The sequence below is a fragment of the Lipophrys pholis genome (assembly GCF_963383615.2).
Source record: "Lipophrys pholis genome assembly, chromosome: 8".
Lineage (NCBI taxonomy): Eukaryota > Metazoa > Chordata > Actinopteri > Blenniiformes > Blenniidae > Lipophrys > Lipophrys pholis.
In genome coordinates, this window is record NC_137630.1 from 3085951 (window position 1) to 3109351 (window position 23401).

The following is a 23401-nucleotide window of genomic DNA, read 5'->3' on the forward strand; positions in this document are numbered from 1 at the left end:
GGTGACAGCACAGAGAGTGCGGTTAAAATGTAGCCGGGGTTGTGAACACCGTGTAGCGACGCAGGTGTGTAACGTTATTACACAACAGCAAGCATTGGACCAAAGCCGAAGTTGCAGTCGTCCGAGTAAAGTCGAGGGCCTCCGTTCACTTTGACACAGTTTGTAGAACTTTGCAGCATCCAGCTCCCACTCAACCTCCTGTTAGGGAGAGAAAGGTTTGCACCTCGTCGAAAGACCGCGGTGCTGTGGAGCGTGCCGACGTTTCAATAAGCCGAGTCAGCAAAACAACCAGTGTGCACAAAGCGGCATATGTAAACAACAATGGGAGGGTTCACAACAGATGAGCTATTTAAATATTGCGAGCAAGACGAGAGTGACGATCATCACTACCAATCAGCTGCTGGCTGCGTTGCAGCTCCTCCTTGTTCTGTAGTTCCAGGCAGCGAAATGGAAAGGTGATGAAAAGCTGCAGTTCTATGTGCTGAGTTGGGAAGTTGTGGATGGTACCAAATGGTTGGGTGTTTCGGTGGAGTGACTTTTCGTCACCCCTCCGTTCAGGTACCGAGAACTATGGAACGGGTCTCATATGGGGGAGCAAGTGCATGTGCAAAAGAGTGACCTATAAAGCTAGTCCAACAAGGGGATTAAAGTTTAACCTAATTATTAAACATAGAACCGTGGATAAAGGACAAGATCTATTACATTTTGCACCAAATTATATTTTCTTTAAAAAAAGGGAACACCCACATTTTGTGGTGCAATAGCTGTTCCAATGTGTCCAACAGTTCTACCGAGTTCTACCGGCAAAGTCTAGTTAAAAATGCATTTAAGAATTTTATTGCAAAATACACCACATTGTTACAAAATTTGACGTTATTACATAATGACGTGAAAATGTATTACATTATCACATATTGCCCCTTTATTACGTACTGCCACACTATTAGCCCTAAGTGATGCGTTCAGGTGCAACTCCAACCCGTGCTACATGCTAATGAGCTTCTGGGCTCACACAGTAGCGAGGCTACATGCTAAACATGTTTGAAACATGAGAAGTGACACATTTATTTATGCACTATGGGAATGTTCAAAGATTCTCCCCTTGTGGCATAATAAGATGAGACCTTTTGGATTATACTCGCTGTCATATCTGTCTTGGATTGTTGTCGGTGACATTCTGCTCTATTTTCTGTTTGTATGAGTTCTTGGCTGCTTTAATTCCCCTTTTCACGTTTGACTTGTGATACTGTACTGGTTCGTGCTCCTCCAAGTTTTTCTTGACAACACGGATGGAGACGTGCAGAAAGAATGGCAGAGCCGACGAGGAGGATTGAAGATTTGGTTTTAATAGGACTACAAAACATAGACGAGGAGAAAGCCAGCCACAGGGGGACTGAAAGCACAATACTTCACTATGTTGTTGCTGGAAAATCATTTTCCAACTGCTTTATGAGGCTGTTCAGCCAGAGGTATTGTAGTATTGTATTTTCACATCCCTTTATTTATGGTTTATTTTGTCAGTTTCTGACAAACCAAAAGTATTTTACTTTCAAATATGTTTCAATATTTCAAATTCGATGCAGTCCTGTATTTTATTCAGCCCTCTTTACCGTACCTTTTCTAAGCACACGGGGGCCCTGTTGGCACTTTGGTTGAGCCTTCATCGAATACTGTGGTTTTTTTCAGGAAGTGGCTGTCACAGGTGCATGGCGAATGCAAAACCAGACTCACAACAGAGTTTAGATAGAAACAGAGTTTATTTCCTAAAGAATGGGTAAGTCATTAGTCTGCAAACCAGCAAAGTACAAAAGAAAAACACAAAAAAAGGAATGGAGGAGGACACCCTGGGTAACACGAGAGATACAGAATGTCTGTTAACACTAACGGAGATGATCTGACACAGGAAACAAGAGGAAGAAAGAGGAGGGGAAGTGACAGATCAGACAACGGAGAGAACCACAGGAAGGACAAGTGAACAAAACCACACACAAGACAGGGGAGTCAAAATAAAACAAAGTGACAAAACGCAGACACGTTACAGCCACACAAACCTCACAGCGGCGGCTAATGCAATTGGTGCGTATCAAGTCACACAGACCTCACGGCTGCATGAAGAATAAAACAAGCTTCAGGGAGGTGGATCTATTGTAACGTCTGAACCGTGCATATCATGTGACTTGGTTCTAGACACCGCAGTACTGAGCTGAAGGCACTTGTAGAACCACAGGGGGATTTTCAGCGGATAACCAGATCCAGTTATGAATGGCCAGCATTGCCTTGTTTTTGCTCATTTTCAGGCTTTCTGCCCCGTGACGCTGCTGCCAGCTGTCGTCATCCATCATACGGCATATTGATGCACCACCTCAAACATGAACAACAACCACCATCACCGGTGGGGGCCTTTCTTCCACTGTTTCTGAAAAAAACCCAAAAACAATGCAATTGCAGTATGCAATGAACGCTCAGCCAAAGTACCAAGAGGATCAGCGCCTGAATTTCACTGAAGGATTGTACATATAGTGCAGAAAATTCAGTGTGTGTGTGTGTGTGTGTATCCACAGACAGTATAAAACCGTCCACAGATCTGACACCTGTGTGTGGATATATATATATATATATATATTATATATATATATATAAAAAAATTTAAAAAGAAAAAAGAATTTTGAAACATGGCCTCCGTAGTGGAGCAGCAGACAAGGGGTGGGGGGGGGGGGGGGGGGGGGGGTATTATAAAGTATTTTATCAGTTATTTGCTGATTATTACTCTGAGGATGAATATTTTCCTCACAAATATCTTGTTACTTTAATCCCTGTGTTATTTGCTGTAAAGAGGTGAAGCAGAGGAAACTGAGCCACTGATGCAGCTGAGAGAAAGGGGAAGACTTAAACTGTTGACCTGAAGTATGAATTGGACAATGTAAGACCCATAGTTAGGCTCATGCATAGCACCCTCTATGTGTGCTTGGTATTCAAGCTGAGGATAAAACGTCTAATAGCTCTAACATCCAGCCTGCATCTTTGCCTCAAGTGTGTATATAAACTATTAACAATGTAAATCAGCTGTAATCCAGCATCAGTTGTGAGAAGCAGGACGTCCCTGAATTACACCACAGCGCAATGCCAACAGGAGTCCTTGTACCAATGCTTTGATTGTTGTGAGCTCCATCAGAAACAATCTCCTCCAGTGACTGTACCAACCAGTGCAATCGTTTAAATAGATCTAACATGGAGTCGTATAATGCCCACTCATTGAAAATCACTTCATTATAAATCAAAGTCGTTGTTTGGTCAAAAAGATAGTACAGAGAGCACATTTGTCAGAAAGCACTGGTCAGTGTTTCTAAAAGAAAACGTCCAACAAGGCACATGTTTACATTGACTTTGCATCAGTTCCAGCAGATCGAGACATATTTCTCCAACCAGCCGGACAACATGACTGTCACGCAGTTATGGAGGTGTGCTGGGCTTTGTTGCTATTCTGATTTTCCGAACGACCACCCAGTCCTTTTGTGCCGCTGTGACGTGTATCCTCAAACAGGAAGAGGCATTTTTGTACTTCTGGTCTATCCCTTGCATTTCAAACCGCCCGTTTATGATTTCTCCGACTGATTGGAACACTTCACAGCTCTGCTCTGCCTCTATGGTGACCACACCGTGACCTAACTCCACTTGAGCCGACTCCAGGAGGTCCTTCCCATCTGACCCCGTCTCCACTAAGATGTCTGTGACCACAGCAGGCTCTGATAACACGGCTGTCAAATAGTTCCCTCTTTCTGGAGAGCGCCCCCAAAAGAATTTCTCCCCAGCATTCCATGCCAGCTGCGGCACATGGTCCTGGAAAGTTGACATGTCAGAGTAGACTCTAGCTGAGGGATTGATGTAGAAACCTTCTTCAAAGTCTTTGTCCTTCAGCTTGTTGTAAGTCCCCCGGAATGAGGAGAAAGTCCCCATGTGTTGGAACAGCGAAGGTTTGAGAAGGATCTGCTCTTTCTGAGTCATTACCTCTCGAAAGTGACTCAGCAGCCAGTCACAGGGCATCTCCTGGTAGAACAGGAACAGGAAGCGGGACAAGAGGGGAAGGTGGACAGACTTGTAGAGTTTCCCTATGAAGCCGAGGGCAGAGAATTCTAACGTTGCCCAGGTGGCCTTCTTGGCTTCCTGTTCTTCAACACGTTTCTTGATAGTTGTGAGAAAGTTTTTTGCACAGGAGACGTCGTCTTCCAGCTGGAGGTAATAGCTGGCCAGACCTGCGCTGTAATGGATCAGGTAGGAGTAATCCAGGTTTTGTTTGGAACGAAACTTCACACGATCTGGAGCATCGTTGTAGTTCCTCTTGAGACCTGCAGGAAGCGCCAAAGTGACATTAGTGTGACAAAACTCTCCACATGCGAAATATTATGTATATAAATGGGTTCATATGTACTCTGCACCTGTGAGAGGGGGGTACAACTCCTCTGAAACATGCAGGACCACCAGCTGGCCTTTTTCCAGTTCAAACAGAAACTCGTCTTTTAATTCAGTCACCATAGCGACTCTCCAGTCGACGTCGAAGTCTGCCAGTAGCACAACCACCACCATGGAGGCGCGTTCCTCTGGAGATGACTGGGAGAAGATAGACTGCAGGGTGGGAACAAGATAACTGCCCTTCTTTCTCTTTATGGAGGATAGACCAACAGCCAAATATTCTGAAAAATGAAAGAAAATTCATTATTATTCATCATCAATGGATAAGTAGCTTTAAGGAGCAGCTGCAGCCAAGAGAAGGGATGTCAAAAATATGGTAAATGAACCCAAAGTGGCATGTCAGTGGGTCCAATCTGGCCTGTGAGTGTGTAACTTGGAGTTAACAGTATGGCTCCTAAAATGCCAACAAGTATTATGATATTGTAATGTATTGCTAAGTGCATGATTATGTTGGTTGAGATCCAAATTCTGATGACTTATGGTTATCCCAATGAGATGGCTAGTGATACGTCTATCAATATATCATCAGATCTATTGAATTTAATATTTTCTTCGTTCAGTGGAGGTTTTGGTAACTGGCAGCATGAGTTTGTGGTTTTTGTGCATCAGGTCGAAACGCAAACCTGCTCTCTGTTTTGCATGAAACTGCTTTTGTTCTTCCCTGTCAGTGACATCATAGTGTTAAAGTTTACATTCCGTACTGTGTAAACTTTTCATCTTTATCACTTGAGCTGAATATCTTGTGTACTGCGTACCATAATCAGAAAGGTGTGGTGCGCGCATCTGAGGTTCAGTGTTGCAGTAGAGAATAAACTAGAGATGCTCAATTCCTGAGCACTGTCTTGAAAAGTTGAGCTGCCGCAAATAAAAAAACTAATCGCTGATGGAACAAATGTTCAGGAATGAGATTATCATCTATCTAAATTAGCAAATACTTTAGTCTGTAGCACTGCAAGTGAATTGCTTAATGCAATCTTCCGTGGCCCAATATCTATCTGTGGTGAAAGTTTCAACAAAATCTGTGCAGTAGTTTTGATGTAATCTTGCCAACAGCCATAAATATATGCCAATGATTTTATTATGTCCTTGACGTACATAATAAAGAATACTCTTCCAGCAAGAAGTCAAAAGAAATATGAAAAAAGTCTGAATCCACATGATGTAGCGTTTTCAGAGCCCCTCAATAGGGGGCTTAGAGGCAAGCTCTGCAACAATAAGCATAAACTGTGCACTAATCATGTAGAAAGTTAGTCATATTGCACATCAAATTACACAGGGAAAACTCAGCTCCAAGCACATGTACAGCAAGACCTTTGTACCCACACCCAACACAACTCCAACAGCAAGCAAATGAATTATCAAAGATCAAAATCTGTACAGCACCACCGAGTCAAACCACCTGCCACATTTTAATCACTAGTGCTCTGCTACGTTGTGCCACACACAAGGCTGAAGCTGAGACGACTCCAGCAATCCCATTTGGGTGGAGGAGTTCTGGAAAAGGTTGTTTTTTGCGGGGGGATGGCTGCAGGGTTTTGTTTAAATGGCTCACAGTGCATTCACTTCCTTATGATTAGCAAATGGCGTTAAAAGGTGAGATTCGTGAGTGGGTTACCACTCAATTCTATTGGCTCTGACGGTTCAATGGATGTGTCAATCACCCAGATTGACCAATCCACTGCTGAGATATTGCCCCGCATATCTGTGGGAGCACAAAGAGCTTTCTGCACACACTCGCAGAGCATATGTATAAAGACCTGGGTCCTATATTTTTAAAAAAATCCTTGTGTAGAGTCCATACTAAAAGTGTACGCGCACCCAGGAGCTGAAAAATAATGGGATTTATAAAACCGTTCGTAAGCACACCTGCACATACTTTCCTTTTATAGATGGCAGCCCACCTGAAAGTTTATCCCACCCTCGACACGCCTACATTCTTCCATAAATGGTCAATGCAAAAAGTATCTCAAGAATATCAATTAGCCCGCTGATTGTTGGCATTTTACGATCAATCATGACATAAAAGACGAGGAAAAGGAATTTTACAGAGAGTGGAATAGTCAAGAGGAAGATGGAGGCCAGGAAAAGGATCTTATTTGGTGTCCCAGTAGTAGAATCCCTAATAGAAACTAGGGATGAGCAGCATGTCGTCACCACTGTAAATAGTGGGAGAGCCTCTGTTTCTGCAGGGGTGGAGAAGAAGGTGGAGGTGGAGGCCAAGAGAAGAGTGGCATGGCACCTTTGTGGGGGCCAGGCCACGGAAATAGCCCCCATTGGTGTGACAGTCTGGCAAGGAAAGGAGACACAGATTTGGTGGATAAATGGTAAATAAATGGGGACTTGTGAAAAGCCTCAGTGGACTTTGTCTTGTGTCCTCAGTCGCTCTGGAGTTGGAAGCGGTGATGAGGAGGTCGTCTCCAGCAACAGAGCATCCCGAGTGCGGGGCGGTGCCACAGCATTCATAGTGCAGCTTTACTCACAGCTGTCACTGTGTTAGTTATGGTTACTCTGAAATTAGACTGATTGTTACACACTTTGTCACAATTGATAATCAATCAGTTCTATCCACCGCTTTCATCTGAAGATGAAAGTTTGACATATGAATGAACACCTGGAACACTGCAGCTTGGCTGTTTATGATCACGTGGATCTGTAAGTCTGATATATGAAGACATTAAATGTATGAGATGAATTCTCCACCTCACCATCTGTACTGCCAGTTTCCCCGTTTCCAAAAAGTGCACACGCAAGGTTCAAAGTTGGCGGAACAGTACGCACAAAGTTCATTTTCTTTAGACCATAACATTTCCAAGGGAAGTGGTGTATGCATCAGGACTTCTATTGTGCCCCTGGGGCCTCAGTTATAAACTTCACTCTTTGACATTTTTTTCAAAGCCAAAAACTGAGAGTGAATTAGTCAAGTCAACTCACCAACAGTCACATAAAGGTAAATTTATAGTTTAGTACATGAGACACTTAAAATGGCACAGATGATCCCAACATGGTCATTTTGGAGATTTTGCCTAGTCAGGCAAAACAAGTCTGAACTAAAACCTCTCTAATGTTGCTCTGCTTTACTCTATCGGAATTAAACTTGGCAAAGGTTATGTTTACAAATTCCTGCATGTTTTAGTTCCTCCCTGCTACAGCATACCTGAACCTAATGATGACGTCATCACCAAGGTTGTGAAAAAGCCCAATTACGAGCCCTTCATTGTAATCAGGAGTGCTGCAACTGGGAGGAGCTAAACCCTGCAGGACCGGGGCCCTGGAGGACCGAGGTTGGAGACCCCTGCTCTAAATAGACTGCATGTCTTCCATTAAACCCATCACACCTGATGTATTGTGCCCAAAGCTCGGGGAGCCTTTCTATTTTAGCCAGCATCTCGTAAAAGTGCAACTCGTAGTAAACCTGACCAACTGGATTGTGAATGTGTCCCTAAAGTCTGATCTCACCCACACAAGAGCTGATAATCTGCTCTTTAATGAGGCTGGTATGAACACTGTGTTTTCTGAGTGCGCACTCTTAACATGAGCATTATAATAAAACAACTAGCTGTATCTATTCAATCAGAACTGAGAGATAAATGTAAGGGTTGCCTTATATTTGGTGATGAAATTCACAAATGATTTGCTTCAGGAAAAGGATTACAAGTGTGATTATCAGCAGTGTTGCATCAGCTCTGGGGCCATAATGTTTTAAGACCTGTGATATTTAGAGGCGCAATATAAATGTCTCCACACAGTGTGTGCTCACTCTTGACTCAATCATTTACAACATTTATGGAAACAGAATCATCCCTCTGGCGCCTGATAAACTGGACAAGACGTTTGAATCTTTCTACCATACATCTGATAGATGATGTGCAGCGATATCGTAGCGAGTCCGTCTGTAAGAGAGATGCTGCTGCTGAGACCTACTTCAACCACTGCAAACAGCAAACTGTGAGTATTTGTAATGAACACTTCCAGCTAACATCAACCATCATCACATGATTAAAAATAAAGAAGTTGCACTGACTCTGTTGGGCGGTCGGCGCTCCGGCCAGCAGTTTATAGGACACATTGAGAGGCAGAAAGTCTCCCTGCTCCACCCACGACTCCTTACTGGCCCGCCTGTCGGCCTGCCAGCTCAGCTCACCGTGAGCCCGTTCAGACGACTGGGACAGAGCCTGCAAGACACACAGCAGGACGTACAGACTCATTATCAGAAACACGATCATACTTACATTAAGTATGAGGAAGCAAACTTTGTGTTTTTGTACTTTGCAGAACATGAATTTCTTGTTTCAGTTCCCTGCAAATTATTGATCAAAGTGGAAACCTGTTCGACCTGTTTGTGTGTGTGTGTGTGTGTGTGTGTGTTTGTGTGTGTACCGTCAAGAGGTAGGTTCCTCCGATGATCAGCAGCACAGCCACCACAACATTCTTCTTCCTCAAAAGACGTCGCATTGCCTGCCACACACACCCACAGAGAGTAACTCAGCCAGTGCTCCAGTAAATAATTCAGCTCAGAGTGAATCAATGTTTCAGAAGGTTCAGTCTGAATGACACTAAGCTCAGACTGTTTCCAGTTCAGACTAATAACTTGACTCACTGACGGCTGCATGCTCACGGCGACACACACTGCACTTTCAGTTAGTGTGAGTTTAAAAAGGTGACCAGCTATGAATTGTCTTAAGTGACTGTCAAGTCCTCCTCACTTTTGTGAGGTTTAAGTTTACAGTTTCCTCCACTTGAAAGGGAAGCTTGCATCAGAAGACAGACTGGAATTCACTCAATGACCACTTTGTTTCCTTTATTTCCTTTATTTGAAAGTTGACCCGGCCAAACAGGTGAAAAACCTTTAAATACAAACACAAAGACTGAAATGCAACTGAAGAATCCAAATACATAATTTCTTAGACTAATAAATAACCATTAAATTAAGTAAGAAATGGGTAAGAGAAAGTAGACATATTCCATACTAAAAAATACTCTAAATAACTGAAATGCATTTTAAATCACTGCTCAATATTGATTTTAACTTTTAGCAGATTTTAACTCTCATAAATCCATATTAAATTACTTTAATTAATTAAAGATACACTTTTTTTTTTAAATGTCACTCCCACCAACATGTTACCATAACATTTTAAAAGCCTTTTAAACCACACGCCTAACAACAGCTCAGGGCAGTCAACATGCAAGAAACACTCATGACCAAAGCTCACCGGCTCCTCCTTCCTGTTCTTAATGCAAGCTTTCTGTTGCAGTTTCCATTTCCTCTAGATTTTGCAGTCCAGACTCCCTGCTCACTGCTTTCTGAGTGAATCCCTCCAAACCTCCTTGATTAGCAGATCACCTCCACCTGATGCAATTGAGCTGCTGGCTTCAGCCTGGGAACCACACCCACAACCTGACACACTGAGTCAGAGAGAGGCGCTGCAGTTCAGCGCAACACCTCCCACTCGATCTTCCCACAGAACTCGCTGGAAAGATTGCACACAGTTATCTAGTCAGTGGTCAGAGATTCCATTCTCGACTTCCTGCCTGCTCCTCCACTGCCAGCAGGACCACCGAACGTTGGACACCCCGGTGGAGGATCGTGAACTGAAGGTCCCTCCGGATGCTTGGATGCAGGCCCTTTAGCAGGAGTTCATTTAGAATCACCACTCTGCACTTTTTACTTCTGTTCCAGATGGGGTGTGGGTTGGGCACGATGAGGTGGCTGGTGTACCACACTGGACCAGTCCAAGCCTGAAGGATGTCTTTAGACCACTTCCTTAAAGCCCTGCGCTCGACCATCTCATGACTTTGAGCAGCATAGGTGGCCTTCCACTCTGGTTCCCTGACCAGCTGCTTCTCCGTTCTCAGGAATGTAATTTCTACTGCACCCTTGTTGCTTGGTAATGTGGCTGGGTCTTCCAACCAGGGGTACTTGGCATGCCAGTGAGACTTCTTACTGTGGTCATCAGCACCTGCGTATGTGAGGCCGTTCTTTACCACTTCCAGCTCCCTTTCTTCAGCGAGAGTCCTTTCTTTACTGCTTGGCTGACAGTTCCCGGACAAGCCCCAAGGTTGGATAGCGATTGCGGATTGCTGGCTTTGCGGAGAATGAATGGGCACTACACAGGTGTGATCTTCAAATTTCCCAGCAGCAGTTCTCATAGACCTTGCGAAGTGTGTTCTTGTTCTGCGGGCTGATACAGCAACCTCCTCTATAAACTCTGGATGGGTGCCAGCAACAGTTTTTCCCATTGGGCCGTCCCAAAGCACGAGGTCCCCCACTGTACAGATTTTCTGTGGTGCCAGCTGACCCTCCTTGTGACTTATGAGGAGGTGGATCTCTCTTGGCCTTACCGGGTCACTGAGCGGGACATCTGGGAAAAACTTTTGCAGTTTTCTAGCTGACACATGCCTATGGATGTCTGCGATCCTGTCTAGGCCATAGCAAACCAGCTGGTGGGAACTGAACGTGCCTCTTGAGGTTCTGACACGGATTTTCAAAAGGTACCGCTTTGTTTTCACAACGGCTTTCATGCCTCCTACACCATGGACCACAAGCAAGACATTTTCACTTCTGAGTTTAAGCCGACCTGCTACCTCATGAGTGATATAATTGGTATCAGAAGCCGGGTCAATCAAAGTCCCAATCCTTTGTCCAGCATTAGCAGTCACTTCCAAAAGCATCATGATGACAGGCCACTCCACGACGCTGCTCTCTGCCAGCAGGCTTGAGTGACTCTTTGCAGCATGAGAGGCGCTTACCGCTGTGTTGCTGAAAGCATCTCGGCATTGTTGGGCCAAATCAGGTGGGAGCTTTCCGAAGAGTTTTTCTTGGGCCTCCGTGTAATTCCTCCTGCTACCACCTCCCACTATGCTGCCATTGCGCCTCTTCTGGTTTGCGCTGCTTCTGAACGCTTCAGCAGAGGGACACAGATAATAGTGGTGGTCTTTGGCTCTCTTTTCCTCACACGCAGGATTGTTGCACAGGAATGAAGTTTTGCAGTAATTCTCATCATCATGGAGCTCCAGACATCTCCAGCAGGCTCCCAGTTTTCGTACTGCCTCCTTCTTCTCTGTGAACTTGAGCCCACCGAACTTTTTGCAGCTTTTTCTTATGCTTGATGTCCCCACAGACAACACATCCTGAGATAAAGTGACTCGACTGGTTCGAGGCTCTGGTTCTGGCTTGCCTTTGTTCAGGTGGGGTGTCATTCCTTGGAAGCTCTTCATCCCTCAATTGGTCCAGCTGTTCATAAATGCTCTCTTGACTCTTAAGGAAGGCCAGGAGACTGTCAAAGCGCTTTTCTCTAAATAACTGAAATGCATTTTAAATCACTGCTCAATATTGATTTGAACTTTTAGCAGATTTTAACTCTTATAAATCCATATTAAATTACTTTTAAAGATACACTTTTTTACATACACCTGATGCAATTGAGCTGCTGGCTTCAGCCTGGAAGCCGCACCCACAACCTGACACACTGAGTCAGAGAGAGGCGCTGCAGTTCAGCGCAACAGTGACATTATATGCAAACAGTGTGTTTGTGTTTGCTATAGCGGTACTGGCTGGAGCACATGAGTGTTACAGAGACAAAAACAAAAGAAATATGCAGCATGAGAGACGGTCGGTCACAAAGTGAATGCTGTGGAGAAATAGAAGAGAAACTAAAAGCTCTAAGAAGAAGCACAACACAGAAAAGTTCACAAATCAACGTCACGGGGGGCCGGCTGAGGAAAATGCCTCTCCCCACAGAACCAGCAGACTCTCAGATGAGCTGATTGGAACTTCTGAATTAAACTTCTGATTAAAACGCACAAAACATTGCCACAATTGTAAACATTGCAAACCTTTCCAGTCATTGTAAATCACATTGCAATTTGTGCATTAATCTAATAAAAATAAATGAATTGTGTGTGTTATTTCGCCGTCAGTTTGTCCCGAATGACGATCAGTTTTTTTTCACAATATCAACTTTTCTTATTTCAACATGCAAAGCTTAAGTACAGAGATGTCAAACTCATTTTAGTTCAGGGGCCATAAACAGCCCAGTTTCATCTTGAGTGGGTCGGACCCATAAATTAGTGGCATAATAAAACCCTAAAGTTAAACTTTAAGGATTTCCTTCGTTGTGGCAAAGAGTACATGTGATGAAATTGTCAATATTTTCCCAAAACCATACAATTCTTACAAAAAAAACCTACAATCTCAACATAAAGCAATTTTTAATAAAACCTTTTGGTGCAAAATACAGTAAAATGCCAAAAAACCTCTCCTATAGCTGTTGGATTATTCATGTTTCTACAAACTCTCCCGGACAGCGTGGCTTTGAGAGGACTTTGACAGCAACGGGGGAGCTGGAGTTCATGGCAGCATGACTGATGTTTCAGCTCGGGTCTCAACTGTTGTGTCCGCTCTGAAGAAATCTGTTTAAAAAGAGAATCAACACTTTCTTTGAAATGATTGTAATTTGCTTGGTGGTTTGGCAGGCCGGATTGAAGCGTCTTGGTCGGGGCCAGTTTGGGCCCACTGCGTTAGTAAATCAGGCTCACAAGGTGCCACGGATAGTCGGATCTGGAAAAGTTTGCAGTAAAAGTGTGGTGGTGTGAGCGTGATCCCCTGAATCTGCTTTGTGTCGTGCTGTCAGCGGCTGTTTATATAGACACTAGCTGAAGAGGATTTTCCACACACACACACACTCCAGCTGACATAAACATGACATAATCGATCCGCCATGTTCCGATCTTAAAGTCGCCAACATTTCTCAAACCTTCTTTAAAAAAGTGAATCCAAACTTTCTTAATGATTTGAAGAGGCTCTTCATTATGGTAGAAAACATTATTCCTGTTGGTCTTTATTATCAAATATCAAAATTCAGTGATGATTTACAGATGAATTGTAAAATCTGTTCTGGGTTTTTTTTTGTGAATTTTCACATTTTGTCAGTCAGTCTCTCCATTTCCATTCATTATGTTTAGATTGAAGAGTTTCTACCAGAGTTCTTTAAACATGTTTTCATTGATGCGATTGATTTTCCTCTGTTCTTATCCTAATTTCTTGCCATTAATCTGAACATGAAAATACTTTCAAGTCATCGCCATACTGAAATGTATTATATAAATAAAGTTGTCTTAAGTGTACTTTTACATGGAATGTTTTTGACTCTACGGGTTGTTATGAATAAGTAACTGCACGAAGATTTCGGTTACATATTGAAACACTGAACATTCACATTTCTGGAGATAAAAATGTCCAAACGTGTGTAGAAAGAACAAACTTGTAGATATAAAAAGTATGAAGACTTTTGATTCAGGATTACTGGATCCAGACCCAAGCCTCTGTGACAATCATGCTATCATTTTTGATTTCATCCATACGGCTTAAAAAACCTCAAAGATTGGAGATAGGAATGTGGACAAATTATTAAGTGCAGCCGAACTCTGCAATCAAATAAATCAAAGCTTGTGATGATGAAGTTGTCGACTTTTATATGTTTTTAGGAAGAGCTAATTTAGACAATAAAAAAAGTATGCTATAATGTAATAACTTCTAAAAGCGAAAGTTGAGGTCAGCGGATTTCAATGAAACTTTGCATGTGTTCCTTTTAATGAATTACGACAAAAATAAGTAGCTTTACGTCAAAATATATTTTGGTTGCTCTGGAAACAAGCTACCATGATTGATATTGGCTCTGGTGGGAATGGGAGCAGTCTGAATTTTGACCTTCTTCTCAGGAACATATACAGAAGAGTTTTCAAAGTAACAACAAACTATACACATCCCTGGAAAATACAACTCTTGTGCTTTCCAGACATGGCTTACTTTATATCAGGATATAAGTTTTTACTCTGAAAATTGTAGTTTTGTTTGATGAAGCAACCAAAATAAATTTTGACGTAAAGGCCTTTAATTTGGTTTTAATTCATCAAAAGGAACAAATATGGAAAGTTTCATTGAAATCCGTTGACCTTGATTTTCCAGCCCACGGCTGATCTTCTCAGTCGGCAGCTCTTAAAGTTAATTGGTGACCCTGAAGGAGTCAATCTGTCTGTGACGAGCTGGAACAATTAGATCTGCACAGAAATGATAGTCAGCATGTGACCAGAGCTTCAGGTCTTTGTTTTGGCCGGGATATCTCTCCGTCATCTTGACTGACAAAGCCAGATATGCGCAATCCTGATAAGTGGTACTATAAATCGGTTATCAACTCCAAAGCGTTTTCCATCGGGATCAGTAATTAACGACAATAAAACAATATTAATTCATTGGACATATAAACTGACGTGAGCTAACCGACCGTTAAAAATGCGTTGTTTAAAACACGGTTAGTCCTCCCGTTAGTTAACGTCGCCGTCAACGTTAACTGTGAGGTTAACAACAGTGGTTAGCGTCCCTGACGCTGCTCCACCCAAGGCTCCGCCCACTTTCAAATCTCTGTGCTTCTGTGTTTTGTCTTAAACATTGTGGTGGAGGCAGCGCAGTGTTTTTATCTGCTCTATTAAACGACCATAAAACATGACAGACTACGCTGCTACCAGGATATTAAAGTGGAAGATGAAAACTGAGCTGGATGATCAGAGGCTTCATGTTGCCTCTTCTTTTTTTAACTTTGACCCGAGAGAACCATCTAGAATGTGGACTGAGAGGCCAGAGAGGGAAAACATGAATAAAGCGAGGGAACGAGATCATTTAATTCACGAAGGGAGAGGTCTGCATGAGGCTGTGTTGCTCCGCTATGAGACGCTCCACAGAACTTCTTTATAATGAAACAAACTGTTTGGTTCATCAGTCACTACTAAACAAACTACATACTACTGTACAGTGTTGGGGAAGTTCAGTTTCTACATGAACTAGTTCAAAGTTCTTTTTTTTCCAATATGTTGCTGTGAGCTATTACCCTCACAATACTGGTATTTCTCCATTGTTGCACCCATTCAGTCCTCACTAGTAGCAGCTGCAACTCCCCACCCCGACAGTATATTCTCAAAAATATGAGGAAAAACTTGCTGCTTGAATGGACTTTATGAATGAGGAATTATTAAAACAAAAAAAAAAACGGACCGTAGTTCTTAAGGTGCAAAAGGGAAATATACCAGGCAGGTTCTACAAACAAATTACAACTTAAAATAGTAAAACCCTCAAGGAATGTTTTAGTTACTCGCACATACCTAGAAAGGCTCGCCGGGTTCAATGAGCCTCTCAGGTTTGATGTTGACGTTGTTGATGTACGGAGCTGCTTCTTGAGACCCGGCGGGCGAAGTTTATACAATAAGGTAAGATTTTTTCCACCTGGATCTTCACTGACTTTTTCATAAAATTCTTTTAAGTACCAGGGTTTACCATGATAATTGAGCGCACCGGAATATAAGCCGCAGCCACGAGATTCATAAAGGAAAAGAAGAAAAAGAAATATTGGAGTTACGTGATGCACCTGAACGCATCACCCACGTATCAGCAGCATGAAGCTCGTTAACCCTTAAAAAGCCGAGTCGTCCAGTAGCGGCTTATCGTCCAGAACGACCATATGAACAACCATACGAAGATGAAGTATTAATGGTGGAGACAGAGTCTGAGGTAGAGCTGCTGTCTTCGACTTGTTTTTGCTGCGATGCTTCACATTTGGATGACGGCTGCGGTGGTGCCACTCTGGTGGCTGCTGTTGCCAGATTGGCTGTTTTCCCCCTACATGATCAGGCCCGTTTACGGTGAGCCTTAGCCGGGTTTTCCACTGGAAGGCTCGGAAATCTGGCACCTCTCTAAAACAACGTTGAATCGTGAGAGCGCCGCTCACTAACGCCAGAATGAGCGCCGCTCACAGTGACGGTCATCAGGCAGAAATACAGAACGCTCAGTTCACGTTCACCCAAAATATGAACGAGTTCATGAAGGAGCGTTCACTGAACTCGTTCAGGCACAACACTGCAACTGTAGATGAAAGCTTGGATTTGTTTGCCATAAAATGAGCCTTTTAACGGCTTCATGTGAAAGAGAACTTTTATTGTCAATCAGAGTGTTTACCTAGGTTACCATGGAAACGGCTGTAGAGCAGCGTTCTATCATTCTACACCTCCTTTCCTCCATCTTGAAGCTTTTGATTCAGACACATAAATAGAAGTGAGAAATAAAGTGAAAGAAGCAGAAATTCACTATGGAATGCCCAAATGTTGAAAGATAAGCCCCAAGCTCCTTTATTTATGGTAAAGAGGGAATACGTGATTCAGAGCTGCTGAGAATTAGATCCTCTGTTTCTGGACCAAGGTGAGTTTAACACGTCTGTGTTTCACATGCTTTAGTTAGAAAACACCAATATCTAATGTGCTCCGTGGAAACGAGGCTTCTAAAGCTTCATAACAGCAAATATGACGGGATGAAAGCAGCATTGGTGAAAAAATATAATACGAGGGAACGAGATAGTAACTCTGTGTCTCGAGTTATTAATTTGAAGTTACTAATTTATTATCTAATTTATAAATACAGTATTGACTCTATCAGTCCTCCACCCTCTCCTTCCTTTGTTGAACTGGTATCATGAACGCAGCGCTGCCAGTGAACGCCGTGGTGAGAGTTAACCACTGGTAAACAGTTAGTGGAGGTCCGGAGGTGGGTTAAGTTTAACGTCAAGGTAACATCTGGTTAAAGTTAACCGAGGTTTGAACAACAAGATAACAGTGCTGTTTAAGTTAACGGCTGGTTAAACGATGACCGAGTTTTGAACAACCGGGCCCTGCTCTTTTGGTATTTTGTGTATATGTACCTGACAATGCAGTGTTTCTTGCTGAGCCTGCCCCAGAGTAGGTTATGTCCTGGATAAGAATCACATAACCTGCTCTGGAGCAGGTTTGCTGTACACTGTAATTTACCATGGTGATTTACCCCGGTAAGAAATGAACCAGTGTTACAGAAAACCATGGCTGCATCGCTGAAGTCACTTCATTAAGAGGAAATCCCACTTCGTAGTATAGGCCTCAGGAAGTGCTGATGAGGAAGACGACCATGACAAGAAGGATGATGAAGAACAAAGCAGAGCTTCCTTCTGCTGTTAAACAGTTTGTGTTCACTCAAAACTTAAAACAGACTGCGGGACACAAACTGTGGGAGGTCAATGAGAAACGAGTATGATGTGAAGCGGTAGACTAACCAGTCCATTCAGACACTCTTTAATAAGTTAACCTGCTCCAACCTTTGTGTTGAGTGACAAGTACACACAGCCAGGGATTACAGCTCTGCACTATCTTGTACCCTTAGCAAAAGAGCTGAATGTAACCCAGGAAGGCGGGAACCGTTCACGCCCGCCACACCCTCCTAATCAGGTGTTTCCCCACACAGTCTGAGGACTCAGATAACTCAACTTCTCTTTCCTGTATTGTAAACCTACAGGGTGAGTAAACCTGCACACAAACTACATGCCAGTTACGTGAGCCAATCCAATCTGAGCATTATAGGGGCAAACAGCCCAGACAGACGTGAGAGTTAACGTTGTAATAGAGAGGAGTGGGAGGAAAGAAACAGATAGCCGGCTGAGACTGTGAACGATAGAGGAGAGAGAGACCAAGAAAGTGAAAGAAAGAAACTTGTCGAGACGGACGAAATGAGAGAACATGACATAGAAAGTTGAGGGAAAACGGGGAGCAGATGTCCCTCTCCAAGGAAAGGAAAACTGACCATTAAGCATTTCATCCGGGTCATTTCTGTTCATTCTTCCCACTGGCAGCAAACAGAACCTGTGACTCTACTGAGCTCAGAAACTGTCGCGCTAATTAAAGTGCCACTGTCAACCAGCATTATTAGACACAACCTAAAGTTTCTGAGCAGACGGACTCACTCCAATCAGAAGTGAGAAGACAGAATCTCAGTAGAGTGAGAGTCCAGTATCACCAGCCCGCCGGGAGACGAACACGTTCACATCCACCCAGAACAATCTTCTTTTGTTGGTTTTGTTAATAAGCTGATTGTCACTGAGCAACAGCGGCCAGGGAGGCAGCAACGAAAGCTTTTTGTACGTCTTCCCTGGACATCGCTGGGACGTCCTGTCTGGACATCATATAAACGTCCAAAACAAGACCTCTGGATGACATGACACAGTGAGAAACAGCAGCGAGGATTAAACCCAGACCTCTTTCATGCAGGGACGATTCCTGACCACTGGACCAATCCTGACAATAAATTCCTCAGCATGTCACGTATGTATGATGGACTCAAACAAGGGCTGTGACTAAACGTTGTGCCCCAGATAGCATCGATTCATAATACCTTTTTGAGCTCGTCATATATACGGAAGAGTTTTAGGGCCAAGAAGAAGAAAAACATTTGGAGGCTAAAAAAAAACAAAAACCTTCATGCGCTTCAGAAAAAGTCGAAAATCGAAATCGAGATTCTTTTTTTTTTCACGGTGGAAAAACAAGTCTGTCCATCCACATGCCAGCGCTGTGACTGTTTCTACAAACTGCATCAGACGGTTTAATGAAGTGATGAAAAGATGCTTCAGGACAGAATGGAGCTCATAAACACGGTCAGTTATCATCAGTATCAGGACCAGAAGAGACAGAGCAGCTGCTGCCTGGTTCTGTAGAGGAACAGTTATCATCAGTATCAGGGCCAGAAGAGACAGAGCAGCTGCTGCCTGGTTCTGTAGAGGAACAGTTATCATCAGTATCAGGACCAGAAGAGACAGAGCAGCTGCTGCCTGGTTCTGTAGAGGAACACAGTTATCAACAGTATCAGGACTAGAAGAGACAGAGCAGCTGCTGCCTGGTTCTGTAGAGGAAGTTCATCGAGTACGAAGGACAAAGACTCGGATCCCGGCTGCTTAATTAAATGTTCTTATTAATCAAGGAAATCCTGTGTAAAATCACACGTCCAGGAGCAGTAAGCAACCCGATATAGTCAGAATTAAGTGATTTAATGTGGATTCACATCTACGGGCTGCGATGAGGGACAGACGTCGTCTCTCCGTGAAAATTTAATAAATCTTGACTTTGATTTTCGACTTTTTCTGAAGCACACGAAGGTTTTGTGTTTTTCAACCTCCGAATTTTGTTTTCCTTCAGTGACCCTAAAACTCCTCCGTACGTGTACAAGTGACATGCTGACAAACGTATTGTCAGGACTGGAAAGCATTCAGGTGCACAGTTGGCCCAGTGGACAGGAGACATACCCGTCATGGAGGAGGTTTGGGTTCGACCCAAGGTGGTGTCATGTTTTATTTATTTCCTCCATTCCGTCACATCATCCAGAGTTCCTGTTCGGACGTTTATATGACGTCCAAACAGGACGTCCACGCATATGTCCAAGAAAGACGTACAAAAAGCGTTCATTGGGGCCCCCCTGAAGACGTCTTAGAGGCGTCCTCTGGACCACTGTTGCTCAGTGGGTTGGGGTTACTTTTCTCATCACAGACGTCAGGAGATTCTCACAGGAAGTCACACAGAACTTATATGGAGAGACGCTGGGCCCCTGCTGGCGCTGATGGTTGATCTCCAAGCAGACAAGTAGCCAGTAAAGTAAGGGATTACATTTGCAAAAACAATAATTAGATTACAGTTGCTTCCCCGCAAGCGGGCAGCGTTACTAAGCCATTATTTAGTGTTGTGAAAGTGTCTCGTAGCGACGTCGGTGTAAACAACAAACAAGATGCAGGAGAGAGCAGAGCCCCGGCAGAGCCCCGGCAGAGCCCCGGCAGAGCCCCGGCAGAGCCCCGGCAGAGCCCCGGCAGAGCCCCGGCAGAGCCCCGGCAGAGCCCGGCAGAGCCCCGGCAGAGCCCCGGCAGAGCCCCGGCAGAGCCCCGGCAGCCAGTGTTTACCAACATTACTTTGAGTTCGACTCGGTAAAAGGTGTAAAAGCATTAGTATCCACTGTGCACTCTGCCTGGGAGGGAAACTCATCTGCAGTGAAGAATTCCACCTGACATCTGCACACATCTGGATGAAACTCAGGCTATATCATGGTAATCATCTGGAATACAGTCAGGACAGACTTTGATCGTAATTACTTTACTGCTGTTTTCTATTTACATCTATTTGAATTAAGGCATACACAGACAAAAAGATTTGTATTTTATATGCTAGGATATGAACAGAAGAGAAGACATACTTGCTTTGTTTTATCAAAATAAGATGCAACGAGCAGAAAATAGTTTTGAAAGTTCAACGACTCCCTTCGAGTCATTAAGTTGTTTTGAATCACATTTCAATGTGCATAAAGGTAAAAGAGTGAAACAAACAAAACAGGTTTTGAAAAAGACAGTTTTATTTGATTGAATATTATATGATGGAATATGCTGAGCAAACAGAATGAGGCTCAAAGGTCGGGGGTGGGGGGGGGGGGGGGGGGGGGGGGCTGGTCTATTGCTTCATAGCTTATTCAGGTTGTTCATCCTGTTTCTGTAAAGTAACTAAACAGTTAAGTAACCAATTAACTTTAAGAATATGCGTTCAGTAAAGTAACAGGATTACTTTCTCAGAGAATCAGTAATCAGTAACTATTTACTATTAACTAATTAATTAACTTGAGCAACTGACCACTGAGCCTGACTTTTATTTAGTAAATGAGAGAAGATACGTTTGGCAGTCAGACATATTATCAGTTCCCTGATGATAATAAACATCCCGATTCACTGAACTCATGATTTGGTCATCTGATCCGACAGTCAGCCGTTAAATACCCTATAGAGTCACACATTACATTCCTCCTCAGCTCCGCCTCAATAAATTTGGTCAAACTGGACCTCTGAACATTTCATTGGACTCCTTCTGTAGACCGAATCCATTACCTTAAAATAACTTTGGCACTCATAAACAAAATAAAACCTCCAACATCAGGCAGAAACTGTCCATGAAATCCACATTTCTTCAAAATAAAATGCAACTTGTTGTTCGCCTCGGTCAATTCATTTCTATACTAATGTGACCTTAACCTTGCACTGTGGGTCCTAATCCTGCTGGACAGGTGAGTGGAGTCACATGTCGGGGAAAACCCCGGAGCAGAGCCTGGTCCTATGAGACAGGGTCTCAGGGACACTCACCTCCGTCCGCGCGCTCCGCCGCCGCCGCCGCCGCTCCGCGTCCCGCGTCCAGCTGTTCCGGAACGGACTGAAGAGGCTCGGCGGTCCGCTGAGAGACGATCCCACGAATCGAGCGTCTGTCCCGGAAACATGCTGCTCTCAGTCCAGAGGGCGTCTCTGCATACCCGGAGACAGCAGACTCAGGACCCGCAGCATGAGGACCCGCAGCGGGAGAACCGGCGCAGCTTTTTATAGACAGCGCCACCTACCATAAAGAAAGAACACGACTTGTTCTTTTAAAGGAAGATAATGGATGATTTAATATAGTGTTTTAAGTGATGATTTCATTCAATATATACTTACAATTTGAAAGGTTAATTTAAGGCGTAAAGAACTACTTTGTGTCATACCTATAGGTATATAATTATTTAAATAAGGCTGAACTGACCAAAATACTTTTTTTTTTTCTTTTTTTTTTTTAAACAAACAAGTTAGGAATTTAAAGGGTTATTCTCAGGTTCCACTGTCAGATCCTCACAGTCACATTACTGCTACAGCAGCTTCAGTCTTTGTTTTTAAAGTCACCGGGGGAACTAATGCCAAACAAGTGACTTTTCCCGTTGATGGAAAACAGCCATGGCGTGAGGACTGACTGTGAATGCTGTGAATGCTGTTATTGGTTTGGCGTTAGAAAACAAATGAACATTTGTTTAGAACTTTTATTGTTTAACGTTATGAACATTCTGACGTCTTACTTTGCACAGCAAAGCAGTTGTTAACCTGCTAAACTGAGAAACAAACTATGTTTGAGCTCGTCAGTAAAGTCTGCTAACTACCAGTTTTATATCATAACAGCATCATTAGTCTGCTAACTACCAGTTTTATATCATAACAGCATCATTAGTCTGCTAACTACCAGTTTTACATCATAACAGCGTCAGTAAAGTCTGCTAACTACCAGTTTTATATCATAGTGTCATTAAAGTCTGCTAACTACCAGTTTTATATCATAACAGCGTCAGTAAAGTCTGCTAACTACCAGTTTTATATCATAACAGCATCATTAGTCTGCTAACTACCAGTTTTATATCATAACAGCGTCAGTAAAGTCTGCTAACTACCAGTTTTATATCATAACAGCATCATTAGTCTGCTAACTACCAGTTTTACATCATAACAGCGTCAGTAAAGTCTGCTAACTACCAGTTTTATATCATAGTGTCATTAAAGTCTGCTAACTACCAGTTTTATATCATAACAGCGTCAGTAAAGTCTGCTAACTACCAGTTTTACATCATAACAGCGTCAGTAAAGTCTGCTAACTACCAGTTTTATATCATAGTGTCATTAAAGTCTGCTAACTACCAGTTTTATATCATAACAGCGTCAGTAAAGTCTGCTAACTACCAGTTTTATATCATAACAGCATCATTAGTCTGCTAACTACCAGTTTTATATCATAGTGTCATTAAAGTCTGCTAACTACCAGTTTTACATCATAACAGCGTCAGTAAAGTCTGCTAACTACCAGTTTTATATCATAACAGCGTCAGTAAAGTCTGCTAACTACCAGTTTTATATCATAACAGCATCATTAGTCTGCTAACTACCAGTTTTATATCATAACAGCGTCAGTAAAGTCTGCTAACTACCAGTTTTACATCATAACAGCGTCAGTAAAGTCTGCTAACTACCAGTTTTATATCATAGTGTCATTAAAGTCTGCTAACTACCAGTTTTATATCATAACAGCGTCAGTAAAGTCTGCTAACTACCAGTTTTATATCATAACAGCATCATTAGTCTGCTAACTACCAGTTTTATATCATAACAGCATCATTAGTCTGCTAACTACCAGTTTTATATCATAACAGCGTCAGTAAAGTCTGCTAACTACCAGTTTTACATCATAACAGCGTCAGTAAAGTCTGCTAACTACCAGTTTTATA

General features: G+C 43.0%; 1 protein-coding gene across 2 annotated transcripts; it reads right to left on the bottom strand.

The window, feature by feature from the left end:
- Positions 1-3008: 3008 nt before the first annotated feature.
- On the bottom strand, positions 3009-21611 carry LOC308113566 (alpha-1,3-mannosyl-glycoprotein 4-beta-N-acetylglucosaminyltransferase C). 2 transcript variants are annotated; one of them, XM_080469950.1, is made up of 5 exons: positions 21474-21611; positions 8845-8922; positions 8489-8639; positions 4434-4688; positions 3009-4343 (listed from the first exon to the last, which is right to left on the bottom strand). In XM_080469950.1, the coding sequence occupies exons 2-5, from the start codon at positions 8917-8919 to the stop codon at positions 3451-3453; spliced, it is 1374 nt and encodes a 457-aa protein (XP_080326076.1). In that variant the 5' UTR covers positions 8920-8922; positions 21474-21611; the 3' UTR covers positions 3009-3450. The 2 variants fall into 2 exon arrangements, with proteins under 2 accessions (XP_080326076.1, XP_080326077.1); XM_080469951.1 differs by lacking the exon at positions 21474-21611 and adding an exon at positions 9681-9819.
- Positions 21612-23401: the final 1790 nt, after the last annotated feature.